This window comes from Sander lucioperca, chromosome 11 (genome assembly GCF_008315115.2).
Source record: "Sander lucioperca isolate FBNREF2018 chromosome 11, SLUC_FBN_1.2, whole genome shotgun sequence".
Taxonomy (NCBI): Eukaryota; Metazoa; Chordata; class Actinopteri; order Perciformes; family Percidae; genus Sander; species Sander lucioperca.
Window position 1 is genome coordinate 19,804,989 of NC_050183.1, and position 22,392 is coordinate 19,827,380.

At 38.2% G+C, this 22,392-nt stretch overlaps 1 protein-coding gene across 1 annotated transcript in view; it reads right to left on the reverse strand.

Annotated features, from left to right (window-relative positions):
* LOC116038100 (phosphatidylinositol 4,5-bisphosphate 3-kinase catalytic subunit alpha isoform-like) overlaps nucleotides 1-21,297 on the reverse strand; it is a 28,127-nt gene extending 6,830 nt beyond the window's left edge. The window contains exons 1-23 of the mRNA XM_036007090.1: nucleotides 20,918-21,297; nucleotides 20,408-20,476; nucleotides 13,599-13,705; nucleotides 13,122-13,290; nucleotides 12,602-12,728; nucleotides 11,778-11,987; nucleotides 11,301-11,395; nucleotides 11,017-11,172; nucleotides 10,142-10,387; nucleotides 9,455-9,540; nucleotides 8,623-8,728; nucleotides 6,319-6,471; nucleotides 5,982-6,116; nucleotides 4,377-4,501; nucleotides 3,891-3,972; nucleotides 3,471-3,635; nucleotides 3,034-3,137; nucleotides 2,723-2,894; nucleotides 2,481-2,587; nucleotides 2,195-2,316; nucleotides 910-988; nucleotides 602-772; nucleotides 249-366 (exon numbers count right to left, since the gene is read on the reverse strand). Of these exons, the coding sequence (XP_035862983.1) occupies nucleotides 249-366; nucleotides 602-772; nucleotides 910-988; nucleotides 2,195-2,316; nucleotides 2,481-2,587; nucleotides 2,723-2,894; nucleotides 3,034-3,137; nucleotides 3,471-3,635; nucleotides 3,891-3,972; nucleotides 4,377-4,501; nucleotides 5,982-6,116; nucleotides 6,319-6,471; nucleotides 8,623-8,728; nucleotides 9,455-9,540; nucleotides 10,142-10,387; nucleotides 11,017-11,172; nucleotides 11,301-11,395; nucleotides 11,778-11,987; nucleotides 12,602-12,728; nucleotides 13,122-13,290; nucleotides 13,599-13,654 (2,784 nt within the window). The 5' untranslated portion in view covers nucleotides 13,655-13,705; nucleotides 20,408-20,476; nucleotides 20,918-21,297. The remainder of the gene's footprint in view (nucleotides 1-248; nucleotides 367-601; nucleotides 773-909; nucleotides 989-2,194; nucleotides 2,317-2,480; nucleotides 2,588-2,722; nucleotides 2,895-3,033; nucleotides 3,138-3,470; nucleotides 3,636-3,890; nucleotides 3,973-4,376; nucleotides 4,502-5,981; nucleotides 6,117-6,318; nucleotides 6,472-8,622; nucleotides 8,729-9,454; nucleotides 9,541-10,141; nucleotides 10,388-11,016; nucleotides 11,173-11,300; nucleotides 11,396-11,777; nucleotides 11,988-12,601; nucleotides 12,729-13,121; nucleotides 13,291-13,598; nucleotides 13,706-20,407; nucleotides 20,477-20,917) is intronic.
* Between the last annotated feature and the right edge of the window lie 1,095 nt (nucleotides 21,298-22,392).

Here is a 22,392-nt window from a genome sequence, read left to right on the forward strand (position 1 = left end):
TAATCTACATTAAGCAGGCTAGACGGAGAAGCTTTTAAAGTTATGTAATCCGATCTTATTTAAATCTTACTAAGATCCCACTAGAATTGAAACATTGTGCAGGTTAGTCATTATGTGTAAACTCTGCATGTATGTGGTATGCGGTCACATCTCAAATTGTTTATGTATAGCATGTGTGATAATCGTAACCTGTCCACCCTTGACCATAATTGTGTGCCATGTATGGACTGTAGGCCTATACAAGTTACCTGTCCATCATCTTTGACCATAATGTTGCTGTTGTGTCTGTCTCCTATCCCAAGGATAAATGTAGCTACACAGTAGCCAGCACAGGACCTTGTAAACAGATCCACAGCCATGTCATACCTGCACACACACACACACACACACACACACACACACACACACACACACACAATAAAAACAATTTAGAAATGAAATGTTTAAAAGGAAATGGGCTGTAACTCTAAACGATAGCAGATTTCCCCTGAGACATTACTTTTAGGCTCCCACAGATGTTGTACTTTAATCTTCAACACTGTTTAATGATGCAAAGATGCTGTAAAAAAAAAAAAAATAATATCAGGAGAGAAGAACTCACATCTCGCCCTTGTTCTTGTCCCTGAGCCACTGATGCAGAGTGTTTGAGTTGAACTGCAGGGCTCCTTTCAAGCCTCCTTTACACTGAATCTGCATGATGGTGTGGGAGCTGCGAACCACCTCAATGAGACCCACACAGTCTCCTAATGACAAACAGCCGTAAGGAAGCATCCTGAAGACACACAAAACAGATTATTTTAGCCCCATCAGCACTGAGGCAGGAAAAAGTTAGAGAATTAAGAAATTGAAGCAGAGAGATACAGAGAAAAAGAGAAATCTAGATTGAGATAATATGAGAGAGAGTAGTACCGTAGGTCCAGTCCCTGATTCTGCCAAATATTCTCCATGATTTTAATAATCTGCAACGTCAGCATATCCTGCCGCAAGTCTACAACACAAACCCACACAATAAAGGCAGTTACATCCTGATCCTGACAGATTATACACATATACACAACATGATTATGATTATAGTAGACAACCATTACCAAGAAGCTCTGCAGCCTGTAAACAGCACTTCACAACTTGTGACAACATTTAGCTAATTTTTTAAAGTTTCATTCAACGGCATATAGGAGTTATCCTGACGCGTCAGATGGTTTGTTGACGCAGAACCATTCGAGAAGCCGTCATTGGAAACTGTTTGAAAAAGGGCAGACACTTTCAAAAAAATACCTGGCAGGTGACAGGATGAACCACCTGTCTATCAGTCTATCTCTTGCCGGAGCAAGTCAGGAGAAGAGCGAAAAAATCTTTTCCATTGAGAAAAGCCTTCAGTGCTATTTTTTACTCTTCTTTCAATGAAGAAATCCTCTCCAGTTCTGGTATAACTGATGCAATTGCAGAATAATCTACACTAACCTCTTTAGGAGCCGCCATTGTTGTTTCAAACGAACAGTTGCCTCTCGTGTTTTCGCACACACCTAAACCATGCTTATAGCTGCCAGTAGCTCCTCACAGGACGCTGATTGGCCAAAAAACGGACGTCCGGACACAAACGCATGCCTAGTCTCACATTGCCAGACCTATCTTAACAGCGCTGTGTCAGCGCTGGAGTATGGTCTGACTACACTGCTTATCTATTGTGGGATAGGGAGAAAATGCTCTGGCTTGTTTGTATTTCTTTGATCCAATCACAACTGTCCTTGGCGGCGCTAAGTCCCAGATGCAGCAACGTTGCACTTGCAAAATAGAGAGTGGAGATAGCAGAAGGGCAGGGACAGCCTGCGTGTGAGACGTGCCGGATGTCAGGTTTTATCCCCGCAATGTACATCCGTTGAGCCAGATCACTTGAAATATGACAAGATGGAATTTTGTGTTGTATGTGATCCCGCGATATGTGAATATGTTAAAGTGTATGTTGTCCAAATCTTTGAACCAGTTTTACAGGTTTATGGCAAATGTAGTCATGTTTTGAGAGTCATAGGCACTAACAGTATCACATCCATAAGATAGAAGCTTCTCATAATCCTTAGTATTTAGGCTTGTCATTAGGCAAGTATAGTTGTATAAGCAAGTATAAGAATGTATTTGGCAATGACACATTTGTGTGTGTGTGTGTGTGTGTGTGTGTGTGTGTGTGTGTGTGTGTTACCATCTCCATTTTTAAAGATGATCTCATTGTTCTGAAAGAGCAGCTCCGACATGATGTCAGGATTCTCCCAGTTGAGCCACAGCGGCCTCTTTGCGGATGACATGATCCTGCATTCATCTAACCTGTGCACAAATGAATTCAAGCTATTAAATTACATTACCTTTACACACACACACACACACACACACACACACACACACACACACACACACACACACACACACACACACACACACACACACACACACACACACACACACACACACACACACACTACTGTTCGAACCTAAGGTTTCCCAATTGATGTGCAGGGTTGAGAGGAGAGGTGTAGTTCTGCAGAGCATCCATGTAGTCCGGTCTCTTCATCTGGTCCACAAGAAACCGCATCTGGACCTCCACAAGACACACACACACACATGCATTTGCATATAAATGTGTGCGCATACAACCACAGATACACAGAGAAATCTTCTAAAAAATATTTATTTATGTGGTACAAGTGTGTGTATGTGTATGGGCTCTCCTTACCTTCTGTGTCTCATCCTTCTTCTCCTGTTTTAGGATGTCAGTGAGGTTAATCAGCTTCTCCATGGCCTCTACCTGCCTGCTCAGGTGTTTGAGGTACATGCCACATGCCCGGCAGTAAGCCTCTAACAGAAGCCCAAACCTCTGGCTCACTGTTTTATTGTGCATTTCTGACCTGTGAGGAAGCCACAAAGAGAAGAAGGAGACGGAGAGTGCGAGGCGGGGAGGAAAGATGAGTTTCTAGCTTTCTAAAAAGACACAGAGGAAGGAAGGTACATAAACATGGAGAAAAAGCAATTTGAAAGGTGACTCACTTGAGATGCCAGAAGAAGAAATGACCTATTCTTTGATTGGTCAGGGCCTTTTTGAGGAGGAAACGGGCCAGGGGATTGTCAAGATACTGCTCATATTTTAATACCTAGAACAGGAGGAGAGCGAGGAAGGGAAGATTGGAGGGAAAGAGCAATAGAGGAGGTTCAGATTAGTCATTTATATTAATAAACACAACCTTTAAAAATAAATAAAATAAATAAATACAACCTAAGGCAGACCAGAAAGTTTTCAACACAAAAGAACAGCTGCTTTCCCACAGATATAACTCTGGCTGCCAAAGACACGCAGGCCAGAGAAAAGTACTTCACAGTTCACTTGAGAAATAGTGCTCTTTGTTCCTCAATGTTTTCCTTTTTACCCCATTCTTTCTTCAAACAGTTCCTTGATTTCAATAGCCCAGACTCTCGGCTAGACCTACCTGTACGAGCTGGATAAGGTATTGGGACAGTTTGTCATCAGTAAGGTATTTGTCAAGGCAGCGTACAGCAAAGTGCCTGACCATGGGATCTGGATAGTTACAGTCCAACAGCTCCATGGCCTGCTCAGGACGAGTTGACGGCCAATCCTTTAACAGACAATACATCTGGGAAACATACAAACCAAGAAATATGAATTAATACTCATTATACACTATTCACAGCGTGTATGTGCGTTAGAGTACTGAAGTATTTTTACGGAAGATTAAAAAACAAAAAAATGAGTAATTTCCTAACAAATTGTTAGTGATCAAACGTGGAATAGATGGAATAAATCTTTACTACAACATGCTTTGCATTTGACAGAAACAGATAAAGTATGAAGGAGTTTTATATAACTAGCAGGTATGAAATGGCATTACCTGTGCTACTTCATCTCTGGAGTTCCATTTGACAGCAAGAAGGATCTTGGGAAGGATCTCAGGAATGTTCATGCAGTAGTGCCTGGTAGAGAAAGAGAAACTGGATAACTACTGTGTGTTGCATCCTAGTTTCAGTCTGAATCTGTTGTTTTTACATATCTACATCCTGCATACAAGGTTAAAACAAAATGTGTTACCAGTATTTAGCATGCAGAAATTGGTTACGGTTAATTCCAGAAGCGTATTTTTGTTTTTGTTTTTGTCTCAAACAAAATAAATGTTTGAGAGTAACAATTAAAAAGAAAAGAAAAACATTTTCAGCCATTAACCTACAAGACTAAGCCTGTATTAAATCTGGTTTTACAAACAGCTACATACGAGTCTGACCTGTGAAATCTATGCCATTCTATGGTTCTACATAAAGTCAAACTTTAAGTGCTATATAGCAGAGTAGTCTAGTGGTATATCTGCTGGTTGGGAGGTTACCTGTGTCTCCAGAGGAAGTCTTTCTCCTGCTCAGTGATTTCTGAAAGAGGGTCTCTGTTACTCAGCTGTCTCATCTGCTCAGTGTCGTTCTCTGTCAGGGCGTGATCTCTGGCCGACCGGTTGCTCTGAAACACAACAGAAAGAAAATAAACTAATAAACACTGTATGATGACATTACTAACACCACCGTAATCAACCTGTGGCTACAGAATAACAGATGCTCCACTTCTGAAACATTTCCAGTGGACATTGAAACTGTGATGGAGCCAGAGCACAGTCGGACAGCGATGCAACCAGATGCTGCGTACAATCGACTTAAGGCTCGTTAGAAAATCCTGAATTTGAGCTTCTTTGTTTTGGCCATCACTTTGGCAAGAGCACAAAATCTGTAGAAAGGTTCTATTTGCCTATTCATACTCCTTCACAAAACCAAGTCTGATTTCTGAATGTATAAATCTAGTGTCATTTTTCTCAATTAGGCTTGAGATAAGATTAAATTATTTTTTTTTCAGAAGCAAGCCAGATGATATCATCATCACACCATGTATTGAGTTGGGCACTCCTCACATTTGACACACACATCATGAATAACTTACCACATCCTCTCACATGGCAAAGTAACACAAACAAGTCATGGTTCCCTTGCCATACATCATCTAGAAATCTGATGAGGTGAGTTAACACAGTCTAAGTCAACAATGGGTTTTTATAGTTCATTGTTGGGCTGAAAATTAACCACTTTTATCAGATCTATTATTGACCTAAATTAAATTTTATTTTATATCTATATTTTAAATTATATCATATCAATTTTCAATAAATAAACTGAAAAGGGCTATAACATTCATGACATCTAACCAAACATTTAACCAACTAATTGGTACAGCTGTGTGTTATAACTGTTGTGCTGCCAATAATGTTTAATGCAACAATTCTTTCACTAGGTAATATTGCTCATCTTAGACACTCACATTTAATACAAGTTTCAATAACACACAACTATAATTACATTTGGTGTCTTATACAGCACACATATCTGTTTACATTATTAACACACTGCCATCACCACTAATTTAGCAGATTGTGTCACGGCATGTAATGCCTTCAACAAAAGCACAACCACACTTCACATTAGGGCCTCATTAATCAATGTCCCGCTACAACGGGGTCTAATTAGTGGTGAAATTCAAACACCTTCATTAATAACTTACCTGATGTTCTCTAACTCAGTTCATGCTATAAATATTATGTTTTTTTAAGTTCATATTTCAGCTGTTACTTGCTAAATTATTGTGCTTTTTTCAATGAGAATATGAAGGTAAAGCTGTATCTTAACCTGTTTCTTAATGCTGCAACTACTATACTTTGCCTTTATTGTGTGATTTCACATTCACATGTCTGTCATCATCAGTACAATAGGGCTCTGTATGGCCCAGACCTCTTTTACTCATGCTACCTCAAACCTGCAAGCTCCATACTGGTCTTTAAGATGGCACTTTAACAGACATTTCTTTACCTGTGTTTAAGTTTCAAAACATAAAACAAACTGCTGTTTTGTTCCACCTTTCCAGTCCACTGGTTGGTGGCCGGTAAGCAGGTTATTACCTGTCCAGAGAGGTTGTAGTTAAACCCCAGTTCCCTCGAGATGGTCCAGTTTGCATGCTCCTCTATTGCATTCATATCTGGGTATTTGACAGAACTACTAAAGTGGTCAAACTCCAGCTCCAGACATGGGGTTTCCTGGACAACAGAGATGAAAATAATATCATCACATTGTGTAAATGACGCACAAAACAGTCAAAACTCTCAATTCAATATGGAAACCTGTTACTTTCTTATGCCACATTTCTGGCACAGTCCCCATATGAAACAGAGCATGTACAGTCAAAAGAATATGTAAAACTTTGTACTTTTTTTAAGGCAAGATGCTGAATTTGAATACCTTATTAGGGTTGGATCCAGTGACTCCTATAGGGTTGAGGAGGTCTTCAAGGCCGTGAGGGACAGGCCAGAGGTTCAGAGCCATCTTGTTGGCCACCAGAGTGTGTGTGTAGTCAAACAAGTTGATATTACCCCAAGCTAGTGGACAGTGCTCCTACAGTAAAGGGAGAGAGAGAAGTAGAGAGCCACTGATTACAAATGTAATTAGTTTCAATGTGAGACGCTTATGGGAAAAAACAGACACAAACACAGATGGCGAATCATTTTGAATCAAAGAGGCTCTAACACCAACATATTCTAGCACTCGCAGTGTCAAAGTATATAATTAAATTAAGGTTTCCTTATGCTAAGGACACATTAAAGGCACTTACTCAGAAAAAATGCTCTTTGATGAATGCTGTTTATTTGCCAACAATGTGTTGGTTTGCAGCAAAGATTTTAGAGGGCCTTACAAGGTTTACAAGGTTTAAGTGGGTTACATTGATGTTGTTAAATTTTAACAAGTTCTAATTGAGTTTGATTTATTTCAAAGGCTTTTAAGGTTTAAGAAGCAGCACAGTTACAGTAATAACTAGAATGTCATGCCTACACTCATTCATCCTGAAAGGTTAAATAGGTAAGCCATGAAATGTGGCCAGCCTTCTTCTGTTACTGTATATGACAGCACAGTCTGGCAGGATATTCAATTAATCTCTGAATTGGACCTCTCTATGAGTGCTTGACTAGGAGATAATTGATTATGGTACATGGGCAGTAAAAATGTCTTGGCAAGATGTACCACTGTTTTATCTTTAGATATAAAAATCTAAAATTCTTTAAACTGCAGTACTCCTTCTACCACAGCTACCATCTAAGTATTCGCAAAGGCTGAGGAAATGTTTAAGATAAACTTCAGAGTGAGTCTACACTAAGGGGCAGCGATGAAACCAGGTGACAACGAGGCAGCTGAGGCAGATAGAGTTACCTGCAGACAGCCAGTCAAAATGCACCTATTTATAGTAAGTGCTGGAACAAAAGGCTGCTGTAGAGAAGTGTTTATCTTTCATTTAGGTAGGGCTTGAAAGAGCAGCCGCTAACCTGACCTCAGTCTAGCACTGTGCAGTGCACGATAGGACTCAACTTAGGTGTCTGTTACAATATCCATGTCTGGCATTCATTGATACACTCTACACTCTACACACACACAAACACACACACACACACACACACACATCTCTCTCTTCCAGCTTTTCCACCAGAGAGAGACGGAAGAAAAATCTATTTGTGTGGGTGTCTGTTACGAGTATCAGACCCAATGCAGAAAAAATACAGACACACTCCAACTATTTTACACCACGTTTTCTAAACATAGAGTAAAATGTACAGACAGGCGTTCTTTTTATTGTAAATGTGTTGCAAGTATCAAGAATGTTACTATTATGCTACACAAATGATGTTAAGTAAGCACTAGCCTTTTCAGGTTTTGAATTAAATGTGTTAATCTGTTAACTTCTCAGCCCTAATTTGATTTTGCATTATCTAAATATTCCATTTTCTGTTGTCAAAGTCTGTAGTTCAAATACTTTGATATTGGTTTGGGAGAGAACAGTTAGCCCCATTCACAACATGCCATCAACGTGCACAAGCAAAGCATATTCTAACATGAATGGAAAAGTCCTTACTGCTGATTGTGTTTCTGTTGATGTTTTTTGCCACCACGGTGCCCATGGCCAATTAGTAATTAAACAGAGCCAAAGACGATACCACAGCTCCCATTCACCTTGGACACATATACTCAAACAGACTGACACATAGTAGGGTAGGTTCATCCAATACCAGCACATGCTACACACATACAAAAGGTCACTCCAGGATGGATTAGCATGCAAGTGCTAAATAAAAGATTTAGACACATGGAGGTCATCTGCCTTCTGCTATCTTTAGGCTATGACAACTGCAGCACCGTCTGCCTATCTGTAAAAAAAGCATACTACTATTGGTATTTGTATGATCAGGTATTAGTGTCCTTTAGCTAACATGAGCTCACATTTAGTTTGCCCAGTTATAGATGTTTTTGTGCTTTAAAAATCACAAAATGCAATTTTCACCGTGTACACAAATATCTAATTTCCTTCAACTGTTGTACTGTTGCTTTTTCCCTCAATCAAACTGTAGATTTTACTTTTCCATAATTATTCCTAACTGTTAAAAAAGGAAACAGTTGTATCCAAATAGCCTAGTAAGACACTTCCTGATTTTGCATGTCCACTTTCCTGTAAATTTAAGTTGCACTGCGAAGTCATTTCCTTCTTGCTATCTATCCTACCTCCTTGGCTCCCTTCCTGCCCTTGACAGAGCAGATGGAGAGGCAGAGTCTGGCGGCACGGGGTATGTCTGGGATGTACATATCATAGGTGAGCCACTCATTCCACCTGTAGACAAAGAATCATAGAGATACAGAGATGATTTATGAGGCTGGGGTAAACTAAAAGAACCAGACATAATCTCAAATATAGGCCTAAAGGGTGGGCAACAAACCCCAAGAACAGGACCTAAAAAGAGCTGTACCACTCAATTCTCAAATGATAGAAAATTTAAATGCTCGGAGACCTTACACTGCTATTACACAAGGCTGAGATGAGCAAATACTTCCAGCAACAAAATGTAGACAGTGACACATGCCTAAATTATTGTAAAAAAGATGTTCAAACAGGCCTATAAAGTATAGACAGTATTCCTTTTACCTCTCCAGAGGTATAACAGTGGACCAGACTTTGGTTGACCAGTAATGTAATACAGCAGTTTAGTGTTACTAGCCAGCACTAAACGTTACCCTCCTGCCTTTGACTACTTAAAGTAAATTAGAAGTGTAAATTGTCTAATGCACTCTCTCACTAAAATAAAGAGAAAGTGATTTAAAGTAGTAGTTATTTCCATTATTGGGTACCATCATTGATTTATCTTATTTTATTTGATCTAATTTTTCCTGGTTTTACCTTCCACTGTAAAACATCTCTCACATTGTTTATTTAAGCACTTTTGTAACTATATTAAGAACATTTCTTCACAAATAAAGTTATTGTTATAATTGAACAGTCCTGCATTTAAGGGCTGCTGTAGTGAATTAAAAGGTATTGTAATAAAGGGTTGGCAATTACCTGGGGTTAGAGCAGGGTACTCTCTGTGTGTTGACATTGTCACACATCTGTTCACCTCCATGGTAAATGCCTGTTCTCACATATATCTATAATTATACAAGAAAAGAAAAATGCAACAAGAAAAAAAAACATTAATAAAAAAAAATATATCTTCTTCACTATAACATTTCTAAGAGATGTGCCTGTTGGACAACTTATCTCATTAATAGCATGTAACAGCTGTCATGTTAAATGATCATTTCACCTAAGTGGCATGCAGCCTGGCAGTTTTGTAAACACATTACATTTACATGTTTAAATGATTCATGACAGCACACCAACACAAGCTAGAACTACTTTCCTTTCCTAAAGGTCTCTGTTCACATGAAACTTGGACAATGAATGTTTGTTTCCACAGGATATGAGGGATTTGGAAGAGGGGGTACTTTGCACAACTGAAATAACAGCGCACTGATTTTGCTCGAAAACATATCTTCATTCATTAATCTGCAAAAAATACAATAAACACCATTCGCAATTTTTTGTGTAACTAAAATATATATAATATATATTTGTCTCACTTTGGCCAATTCTTGTCTTCTCCTACCATCCATGTAAGAATAGAGCATTAGAGTCAAGGAACTGTTGTTTAGTTTGACTGATCAACACAGACACTGGCATATTCTTGTAAGCACTATGCGTCCCCACCTTGTCTATGTCCCGTATATTGACGTTAACATAGGTGGCACACAGGATTCGTATTCGCAGGGTTCCGTTGATGGTCCACAGTGACTTGGCAGCTGCCTCGCCATTCATATAGGATGTTGCCGTAGAGATACGTCGAGAGTATGATGGCATGACAAAGTTATCTGTAGGCAACTGAGTGTATAGGCTGTCCTTGGCCATTAACATCAGGTTAGGCAGCCTGCCCAGCATGATGCAACTACGGATATACTAGAGGGAGAGAGGGAGAGAGAGGGAATGACGCAGTTAGGACTGTTAGAACGAAAGTACAGAGAGCTGCTAGAGTTACATTGTGCGCAAGTGTAACCAGTGATATCAATCGTTTCCAGCAGCTGCCGAGTGAACGCAGAGGAAACTGTGACACTTTGTGCATCTTCTACTTTGATCTGGCTCACATGGAGTTTTTCTGGACTCTGAGCCTGGGCTCACATCATGTACATGCATGAGGAAATGGTTTCAGTGTTCTAATGAAAGGCAATGTTGTTTTGACAAATCCACAATGGTTACAATAAATAAAGGATCTTAAATAGCTCAGGCTTTGGTTGATCCATCTTAGAACACAGTTGGATGGGTTTCTGTGCAGACCGCCCCTAACTACAGTATGCCTGATATTTTTTCTCTTTGAGCCAATAAACTAAGTCGTTCAAACTCTTTATTCATGCAAGGCAGAAATGTTGTGCTTTCTTCAACACGTTTGGTATTAATCACTGAAATTATAAACCAAATATTTACTTCCTGTATACATTATTTTTCATGTTTTTAATGTCATTTAAGGTCTAAATTATCACAAATTGAACGTTTTATATAACAAAATAGATTTTTGCCCATCTGTCTCTTACCTTATACTGGCTGATGGGGTACTTTTCCAGCAGGTACTCATCACAGCCACATACTTTGAGGATGTATTTACCCTGATATTCCTGAACACACATCTTTAGCTGCTCTGGGGAAAGCAGCATGCTGCGTGTCTTCTTACGAATGGCCTCTGCAATCACCTTTAGGACAAAATACATGCAGACAGCCTACATTAGACACCCTTCAATTTCCCTAACACTGAATTTAAAAATAAAAGTGGCTCATGGCTGATTCATTGTCTATTTATTTTAGGACATATTCATGCCACCTGTTCAGGCACACAGTCGTGGTTGATCTTCAATGTATACTTTTGTTTGTCGTTGTTAGGAGAAACAATCACCCAAATCACGACAATAATCTGACCTACAAAATGAAAGAGACGAAAAAGAAAGCTGAGAAAAAAGAATCAATAAATAAAATGTTACTTATGCAGCAACCCAGAAACAATAACCACCCACCTTTAATTATTCTGACGTCTGAGGGTATTGTATTGAGCTTAACAGTAGTAGCACCTCAATCAATTCATTGAATGCCCTGCTCATTACTGCAGTTCCTAACCACTGTTAAGGCTGGTTAGTAGCGATTATGTATTGATGGGAGGCTAAAATATTAACTTCTTGCTCCCTGTTGTCTTTAAGTGCTTTCTTTGTGTTTTATTTTCTCAAAATAATAATAATAATTTTCAATTTCTCATTTGAAACCAGTCAAATTGTGCACTGAGAAAAAAGCTAAAGCTGTTGCCTACCTTTGTCCAGTTTGCTATAGATGTGTTTGGGAAGTTCCTGTGTGGATTCTACATTCGGTGGGTAGACATACAGAGCTCTACTGTGGGGCCCGCTGGCGTCTCTCAGCTCCACAGAGTCCTTGCAAACATTCAGGATGTTTCTCCTGAAGTCCTGAACCTCAGGGTCCTTCACAAGATCAAACTCACACACAGGCATACCAATGGCAAACCCTGAAAGAATAGAAAGTAGAGACAGTGTTTTTCAGTCTTTTAAGGTCATTTTGGGCTAGACTGGTTTTAGAGATACAGTAAAATAATGTTTTCCTCCTCTATCAACTGTAGCTTCCTAAAACATACAAAACAATACAACAAAACAAATGTAAGTAGCTTCAGTATATCAGTTCTGCTCATTACATAAAGCTCAAAATTTGCCTAACAACATAGCTCAGATAGGCTTTTTCATTTCCATCTTAACCTGTAGATAAAACCACCACTTAGTTTGCTTCAGCTAAACAGATAGTAATTTACAGAAACTTTATTGCATATTTTGTCTTTCCCATTTAATGAAAAACAGCAACTATTTAGATTAACTATAAAGTATCTAGCAAATTAAACACTAATTATTTGATTAAAATCTACCAAATATGTAGCTAAGTAGCAAAATTAGCAAAATGAAGCAAAGTAGTTCTTTTTTTTTAACTGAACAAGAAAACCTCTTTTAAATTAGTAATGTTCCAAACTATATTTTTCTTCACTTTATTATTATTTATTTATTTTAAAAGTAATAAGAAAAAAAATGAACCACGGCTACAACAGAACCAGTGCTGTCATAGGAGACCTCTCACCAATCTCTCTGTTGAGGATCTTTTCCTCTCTGTTGCCAACTGGTTCAATGACCTTAAGGAAGGGCTGGAAGAGTCGGAGGTCACACAGCCTCCGGGTCTCGTCATAGAACTCCTCCCGCTCTGCTTCCTGCAGGCAGGGGGAAAAAACCACAAACTGTGTTGAAACACTTTCACTTTCTTTTTTTATGAAAACCGATGGTGATGGCTGCTCTGACGGCCTCCCTGCCGGGGGAATGTTTTGGAAAAGAGCAATAGTGTGTTTTTAAGCACAGAGAAGCATGTTCTAAGGCTGAGATGTGCTCAGGTTTGTAGAGAAGAAAGCAAGATGTGAACAACTTTTCAGACAACAACAGTTCCAGGGACCGATTTCTTTTTACTAGCACCTATGGGAGCTCCAGACAAATTACTGTTCTCCTTTATAAACAACTTTTCTGGGGTCGTTCCATCAAACTTCCAACTAATTAATTTAGATGGACACCTCTGCCTACCAGACATTCAAATAGAGATTGAGAGTTCTTACCTGTGTAACACTGACAAAGATGTAGGACGTCTCCTCCTGTAGGAGGTGATGAAGGGGATATTTCCTGGCCTCCTTGAACAGCTCATGTTTGATGGTGATGAGTGTGGCCTCACGGAGACACTCCAGGGTCAGAATCATCCCATTGGGTAGCAAGCAGTCAACCAGGATCCTGCAGACACACTCAGCATTATTATAATATTTTGATGACCTTAATTATTTACTTTACACTTACTATGTCCCCTTAGGGCATTTCACACTCATAAGAGTTTCCAATAAGGAATATATAAACAAAATAACATTCTAACAACAATAACTGAATACTAAATAATATAATAAATGCATAGGCATGTGAACTTTGAAGTCTTTTATATTTGCAGTAGCATGAAATTAACAGGCTACTTGTCGAGGCATGTGTACAGTACACAATAAAAAAATACAACATGCACTTGTATCCACAATATAATCCAGTGTCCATACCTGGGAGGCATCAAGTGGATGCCCCATAGCTCCCCTGAGGACGGCCTGGGAGGCATGTTCCTCTCTGTCTCCCAGCTCGGTCACAGAGTTAAGCTGCAGAGCACAACCTGAAAGATAACAAAACTTTTAAGCAAATTCTGACCTCACAGTGTAAAGCATAGGCTAAAAGCCCTGCTCAACTAGAGCCCCAGTTGTGATACTTAATGTAAAAAACACTGAGGTGCAGTTTATTTGGTAAATACAGTTTACTTGATGCTTCTGTTTGTAAAGCAACTTAGTCAGAAGCAGGGCTGACCAAATAACACACATTGTTCAAAAGGTTCATGTGCTACACTTTCAAGGTGACCCCAAAGGGTGCACTTGAAAGCACCCCACAGTGCTGCCAACTAAGCAACTGTTAATGTGCCTAGTGACCAAAAGAAAAACCTCCATCAAACTATTCTTTTAAAAAAATTTGAATTTAGTGACCCAAGCAGGCAGCCACAGTTTTGCCGATTTAACAACTGTTTTCTAGATTTGGCAACTTAATTTCAAAAACATGAGCTGCTTCCAGTTGAAGAGAGTGGCCAGTACTGCTCAGTGAATCTAGGCCAGTCATTTTAAGCCAAAATGGGGGTCAACCTAGAACAAATTGTAACAGAAGCAAACTCAACTGATTTTGTATCTCAATATGTCCTGAGTGGGGGAAAAAAGTTTCGAAAAAGACCCAAATATAGCCTATTCATACACCTACTCATTCTTTTTCTCGCGTGAATAGGGTAAACATTTAGATGACACCATGAAAATTACTGAGTTGATTATTTACATCAAGACAAACATGATATTTTTTTTTACATGGGAAAACGGTGCATAATCTAATTACGTATGTGCTAATTTGCATAAATACCACAACAGATCTAAACATTGGGTATAGCCAGGTGAAAATGTCTTGTTGAATCTTGTTGCCATCTTACAGTAAAAGACTATAGAGGCAAACAAATGTCACCATAAGGGGAAGAGATTTAGTCATTCATTCAAGGTCCACTCAACTGTCAATCAACTAAGTCACTAAGCTGTTACTCAGGTAAGAAAGATTTCTCCTACATGGATTATTCAACCTATATTAATAAAACATACCTGGTGATCAACTACAATTTATTGGGAACATCTGGATGTGTGTTGAGCTGTGGTACGACTATTATTGGTGAAACGATGTCAAGTTTAGGATTAGCGAACTGTGTAGCTGTGACGAGAATGAAGATGAGATTCTCTAGTGGTGCATTGTGTATGGAATTTGATTGTTTGATCCAGCCACTTTTTATTTTACCTACCTTTTGTCTTCTGCATTCTCAGTACCCTTGTCTCCTGTTCTACCCTCAGACTCATCCCCCAGAAACAGTCCCACAGACCCAGCCCCAAACCCCATCTCTGCAATAATAATTAATAAAAGCTGGTTTTTAAAGTACTTCTTCCTGCCTCTATGTATTAATGCTCATGGGTAGCCTAAATGGGTTCCATTCAGACCTTAACATTAAGTCTTTCACTGTAAGATGTCAACAAGATTCAACAAGACATTTTGACCTGGCTATACCCAAGTGAGACAAACCCACCGTTTACCCATGTTAACAAACAATTTCAAAAAAAATGTATCATGTTTGTCATGATGTAAATAATCAACTCAGTAATTTTCATGGTGATATCTAAAGGTTAAAATGTTTACCCTATTCACGTGAGAAAAATAATGAATAGGCGTATGAATAGGCTATATTTGGGTCTTTTTCGAAACTTTCCCCTAACAGGATTCTTCGGGGCTTTTTTTTTCCTTACTCAGGACATATTGAGGATACAAAATCAGTTGAGTTTGCTTCTGTTGCAATTTGTTTTTGATAAAAAAAACCTTTTTTCATAAAATGACTGGACTAATCTGCAGTCCTGCCTACTCGCTGTGGCTGAGGCTCAGCTGTACTCACTGAGTCAAAGAGAACAAGCGTGTTCAGTAAGCCACACAGTAGCAAGACTAAAACAAGTGCAGTGACTGACTGCAGAGCATCCATGGCATGTGTAAAACTGGCATAGTTTACTGCTTTATGTCACTCAAGTGTATCTTACCAACAGGCTGCACTTACAAAAGAGACCTTAACCTGAGGACAGAAGGGTCTTCAGGTAACCAAAACAGGTCTTTAACAACAAAGCATAAAAGTTTCATTTATGGAGGACAACCTTTGTAGTAATGGGAGATCACCCTAGCTAAGGGCTCTCATTCAAAGAAGACAACTAATGCAGCTTTTGAAGCAGATAATACTATGAACTATTTACCCATCTTTAGCAACAGATTTTTGTAGGAGTCTTTGCACAAATGACCAGTCCAAAACAGGTGAAATGTGATGTGCCTACCTTATGGCAATTATGGTTTTTTTAACATTAATCTTTCATTCTGACATTAGTTTGACATTTCTATTAGGCAAACATAAAAGATTTATGAAATGTCACAAAGTACAGTACTGTATCCGTACTGGCTTAAAACTTTACCTTAAAACTCCTGTGGTTATCAAATATTAATTTCATTTGCAAACACAATTTCTCACAAAGAAAAATGAGTGCTTACTAGCTGTAGCTGTATTTCTACCAGTCAAGATTTGCTCATTTAATTCTGTCATGGAGTACTGGGAAATAGCAGGGTTTTGTGGGACTTCATTGATAGGGTTGCAAAGGGGCGGAAATTTTCCGGTAAACTTTCCAGAAACTTTCCATAATTTTGGAAACATTCCAATTTGGAAACTTTCATGGGAATTAACGGGAAATAACGGGAATTAACGGAAAATAACAGGAATTAACGGGAATAAACGGGAATTAATGGGAATAAACTGGATATTTTTAATATTGCTTTCCATGGAAAGTTTAGCTGGGGAATTTTGGAAACATTCCAATTTTGATTTACTATCAAAAGTAGGCTATACAACTAACACACACAAGTTAATAAAAGCAATGGGTTATGTATTACCCCCCCCCAAAAAAAAAAAATGTTGGCAAGTATGTAGTAGCTTATGCTGATTACTGCGTGCATGTCATTGACAAATATAGGGAGGACATTCAACTGAAGTTGCATTAAATCAGGATGTTTTAACCAAGATTATGCTGCAAGATGTTTTTTTTCCAACTACAATTAAGTTCCCTGTTATAGACTAACAGTATTATAACAAGCAATATTAAAAATGTCCAGTTTATTCCCATTAATTCCAGTTTATTCCCGTTAATTCCCATGGAAAGTTTCCAACTTTGAAAATTCCCAGAAGTATTTTAGACAGACTGCTAATGTCTAACACTCACAAACACAAAAACAACACAGTGACTCAACTGTAACAGATTGTGACATAGTGATGGGAAAGTATATGTTTGGGCTCTTAGAAAATTACAACATGCCTTAATTTAACCTTCAGCCAATTTAGGGCCATAAACAACTCTCAGAAAAGCAGGATGAGAGGAAAACACAGAGATATTATTATTATCATTCATCCAGCCAATATACATCATTCATTATGGTGAAAGTGACTCTGTCTTGATTACATTAGCTGTCTAGACTATATTAGCTTTACATCTTAAGTACAACAAGATATTTTGAGCAAAAATAGCCAGTACTAATAATCTAGAAGACAAACAGCCATCATAACAGCACTGTGCTGTCATGTACTGTCTTCGTGTTTTCGCACATTGACAATATTTGTGTTACAGCATTATGAGAAAAAGGCCTGAAATTATACTGTATAGGACTGCACAAAGGCAAACTATACAGAAGATATGATAATATACCGTACTGTATATTGATGTATTCAATGATTATATACCGTACTGTATATTGATGTATTCAAACAATATTGTATCTCATCTTTTCAACAAGGGGTGGTGCATACTTTCTCTGAGAAAAAAAAAAGCATTAGCAAATAGCATAAGGATATAATTATCAAGCAGGTAGCAGCCTTTACTTTTCACTTCACACAGCTATAGCACTCAAATAAGTTAAGGTCATTGTATCGCCTAAGAACACTTATCTGTCAAAGTAATAATCAAAAATCCACTTGATATTGTGTTGCCTTTTACAACACCAATATTACTTTCATATGCCCCACCTCTATCTAACAGCAGTCAACCCACCCAACATTGCCTCTGGGTCCCAGATCAGATGCAGTAGTAAATAGGGGTGGGAAAAATAATCGATTCTTAGATGCATCGCGATTCTTTCTAGAACGATTCGATTCTGATAAGTTAATAATCGATTTAAAAAAAAAAAACAGAGTGACTGAAAGAGGATGGGATAATGGACAACAACTTAAGGGTTTAGGCAAGAGTGCAGAAAAAAAACACACAAAAATGGCCAAAAGGAAAAAAAAAAAGTTTTTGTATATACATGATCTAATAAGACATACATAAAATAATTAGGCAAAACACATTTAGGCTGTTCATCTACTTTACCACATGACATCTGACCACCTCATGTTTCATGTTCTAAGAAGCCGACTGAGCCTCTGACATGGAAGATTACTGTGAGAGAAGGTGACTTTCACAATCACGTTTAAGGCTTAAGAATGGAATGACTACAAAACAAAAACCTCAGTAGACAAAACATTTCATTAAAACTTGTGTGTGACAAATACTGTATATGTCAAAATCTAAGCTTTGTCTAGGAAGTGATTAGCAAACTCTGAGTAGCAAACTCAGATTTATATGTATATTTTTCAAAATCACGCATTGAAATGTACATTAAAAAATTGTTGCATCAATAATCGCTTTAGAATAGAATCATTGGCCTCTGAATCGGAATCGAATCGTGAGGTGCCAAGAGATTCCCACCGCTAGTAGTAAAGGCACCTGGCAAGATGCCCTCCTGCACCAGACTTTAGAAGTGTTTTGCAGGGTTTGACTAACTGGGAGGACACCATAGGGCATATCCACGACATGCCAGTAAATCTCATTGCTGACTTTGGAGCACATTAGCCTCTGAATCACCACCCACATCTCCCATTTTCCAGTAATTCAAATAGGTCTGGTGTTGTGCTCACTGACAGCTGTTTCCCTGGTTGGAAAAGCAACCAAGCCAATCATATGTTTGTAGGCATGATTAAGATCACTTTCCTGTGCCAGAGCCAGAAGAATAGTCACAAAAATAGCCACAAGCATAGATGAGATGGACACAGCTATAGCAACTGTCTTAAAGTTGACAAACAGAAATAAAAACTCTTAATTCTGCATATTTCCTTGATCTACTTAAAAAACGGCACCAAAATGAAACGGTAATTTGGTCTGATTATCAGGTGGTGGAGGCTGCTCAGGAAAAGGGTGCCTGTACTGCTCTGCTTGCACTGTTGCAAACACAAAACTGGCCAGGTTAAGCATCCAGGACAAGAATGGATGTATATCTACATGATGTACAAGGAGCAACAGAGTTAAAAAAAAGAAAAGTGGATTGCACCCTCTGAAATTGAGACATCGATCTTCCAACTGACAGACACTTGTCAACCCAGTTAAAGTTTGCCCTACCGGTGAAGTAGGCTAAGTGACCATCCTGGCTGACTCCAGAGGAATGACTGCCCCCCTCTTTTCAAGCTACACTATATATAAACACCTGGCTATAGTAATCCACTATGGTGTGTCATGATAGAGTTTTGAAGGCGTGCCGTCCTTCACAGAAATCATATTTGTTTATTCATGTTTCAATTCTAAGTATGTATTTCCTTTATAATTGTCTGTATTGTTAATACTTTCTTATTTGGTCCAGTCGGGGTGGGATGGGGTGGGCCGGGAGGGGGGTATTTTGTGTGTAAGAGAGGTTTAAAAAAAAAAAAAAAAAAAAAAAGTTAAAGTTTAGAGTTGTGAACTTGTGACTGACACAAATATGCATGACACTGATAGTTAACCAGAAAGAAAAACAGCAAACTTCATTTACAAAGAAGAGTAGCATTGAATATGTACAAAAACAAGCTAAAGCGGAAATCCCTGAGTTAAAACAAACCACGCATTGAGCATTTCTGCGATCTGATACCCTGATCAGGATGCAGCTAAGCACTTTAGGACAAAAGAGGAAGCTTCCTCACAAAACAGGATGTGTGGAATGGGGAAACATTGGCCTAGACACAAGCTTGCTTTGAATACTGAAACACAACTAAAAAAAGAAGTTGTGTGAGCTAACAGTGGCAGGTTGGCAAGATCAAACATATGTTTAGTCTCTACAAGACATAATATATTTGTTGTAGAGGTTTGTATGGAAGCCCATTTCCGCCAATGCGATGAAAAAAAAGAAGATCCTGTAAGTCAATGTAATGAAAGACTTTCTCATTATGACTTAGTATCTCAAAATAATTACTTACTATCTTGAAATAATGAGATAGTATCTCAAAATAATGACTTCTCATTATTTTGAGAAAGCTTCTCATCATTTTGAGATATTAACTCAATATTTTGAAAAAGTGTCTCATTATTTTGAGATACTAAGTCATTGTTTGGGGATGCTAAGTTGTTATTATGAGATACTAAGTCTTTTTTATGAGATACTTAGTCTTTATTATATGATACATTATTTTGAAAAGTTTCTCATTATATTGACTTGCAGGATCTTTTTTTCCATCACATTGGCGGAAATGGGCTTCCACAGTTTGGCCAGTTGCACCATATTACACAACGAAGTGAGTTTAGGAAAACACTTGTGAAACCTTGATCGATTTAAATTTTTATTTTGTCCATTACATTAACGTTAGATTTGCAGTTTCAGAAAGAAAGATAACATTTGATATAAAATCCCTTTGCTGGACTGTCAACAGAGAGGAATTAGTGAAGCATACCTAAGAGACACGCCCTCCTATTTTGATGATGGGACAGTTCCACCCTTCATGTTTCGATCCATCTTCACTCTGTCACAGAAATATGTGTTGGGAGGAGAGGAAATGAAAACACAAACAACATCAACCACATTCTGCAATCAGCAGATTCACACTGGCTAGCAGCAGGTTAGCTAACGTTGGGTGTTAAAGGGGATGACAGCTGCACAGCACTGTTAGCTCTCGATATAGCATAATGATACGAATATAACGTTAGTAACGTTATAACAATGCAATTAGTTTACAACCACTCTATCAATGTCGGATTAACGTTAATGTTACCGCATATCTTTCGACTAAGTTAATGCCCACCAGTTTGGAAATGGTTAGCTAGCTAGCTAGCTCTCTTGTTCACTAGCTAAAGGCTAACGCTGAGCCTGTTCCCCTGTAACGTTAAATATATTCCCAACATTAAACACAAGCCATTGGTCTATTCAAAGGTAGGAATATGACTAATTTAGCATGATAACTTACCCTGTTGAGTTGGCGTCAACGCAGCGTTCAAAGTGTTTGAAGATGCTGGTCTGACCCTGGCTAGCCTTCCAACATTCTCCAACAGTCCCCAGCAGTCCCCAAAGCAGGCTGTTATCTGTCCAGCAAACCGTTACTCCACACCGACTATAAACCCTCTCGTGTTATGGGTTGTACGGCGTACAGTTACAGAACGTATGTACAAAATGTCCAGTCAGTAGAGCTCTAGCTGAGGATGTTATGAGCAGCTGAACTGCTGGTCGACTGGAAGTTGTCTTGCTGCGGCACTGCAGCCACGCTGTCTTTCAGGGGCCCTCCTCCCTTCCTCTCTCAAACACATACACAGAATGAAACTGGGTGTGAGTTATCCGTGTGATGTATTAGAGGTAAAGAAAATAAAATGTCGCATCAATTATGTTTCAAACCACAAAAAACATATGTTTTATTCAGCTGTTATTACAGGATCACTGGAAGCCTATACCGCCAATGTGATTAAAAAAAAGGTCATGTAAGTCATTATTATAATGACAAACTTTCTCAAAATTATGACATACTAGCCTATTTCTAAATAATGACATAAGCCTATATAAAAAAACTGACATAGTACCTCAAATTAAATTGTATCTCAAAATAGGGAGAAACTTTCTCAAATAATGTTTCAAACCACAAAACCATATTTGTTTTATTCAAATGTTATTTCAGGATCACTGGGGAAGCCATTTCTGCCAGTGAGTCATTATAATGAGAAACTTTCTCAAAATAATGAGATATTATCTCAAAATAATGAGATAGTATCTCAAAATAATGAAATAGGACTACAAAATAATGAGATAGTTTCTCAAAATAATGAGAAACTTTATCAAAGTATGTTTCAAACAATATTTTTTTTGTTAAAATGTTATTACAGGATCTCTGTGGAAGCCCATTTCCGCTAATGTCATAAAAAGAAAAAAGATCCTGTTAGTAATTTCTCAAAAGAATGACTTAGTATCTTAGAATTATGATTTGGTTTCTTATATAATAATGACAAACTTCCTCAAAAAAAAGAGATGTATCTCAAAAGAATGACTTAGGCCTACATCATCACAGTAAACAAAAAGGGCAAATAAGATAGCAAAAACTGTTCCAGTGTTTGTGGGCATGACATTATGCTTTTACAAAGCAGCCCATAATTTGATGAGATAAGGATATAATATAAGACATTGTTGATCCCCAGGGAAGGAAATTCACACTTTTTCACAAATTCACACAGCAGGACTAAGACATGATAATTTAAATGAAATAAATAAAATGAAATAAGAAATAACATCTAAACTCTGCAAGTCATACTGATGTTGTAGGCCTATGCACTATACATAATAAATACAATAAACATAAAATATATGGAAATATATAAGAAAATAAACACACAGTATGATAATAACAGTACATTTATATGTAATAGGCTATAGGTCTACAAAGGTGAGGAAAAAAATCTA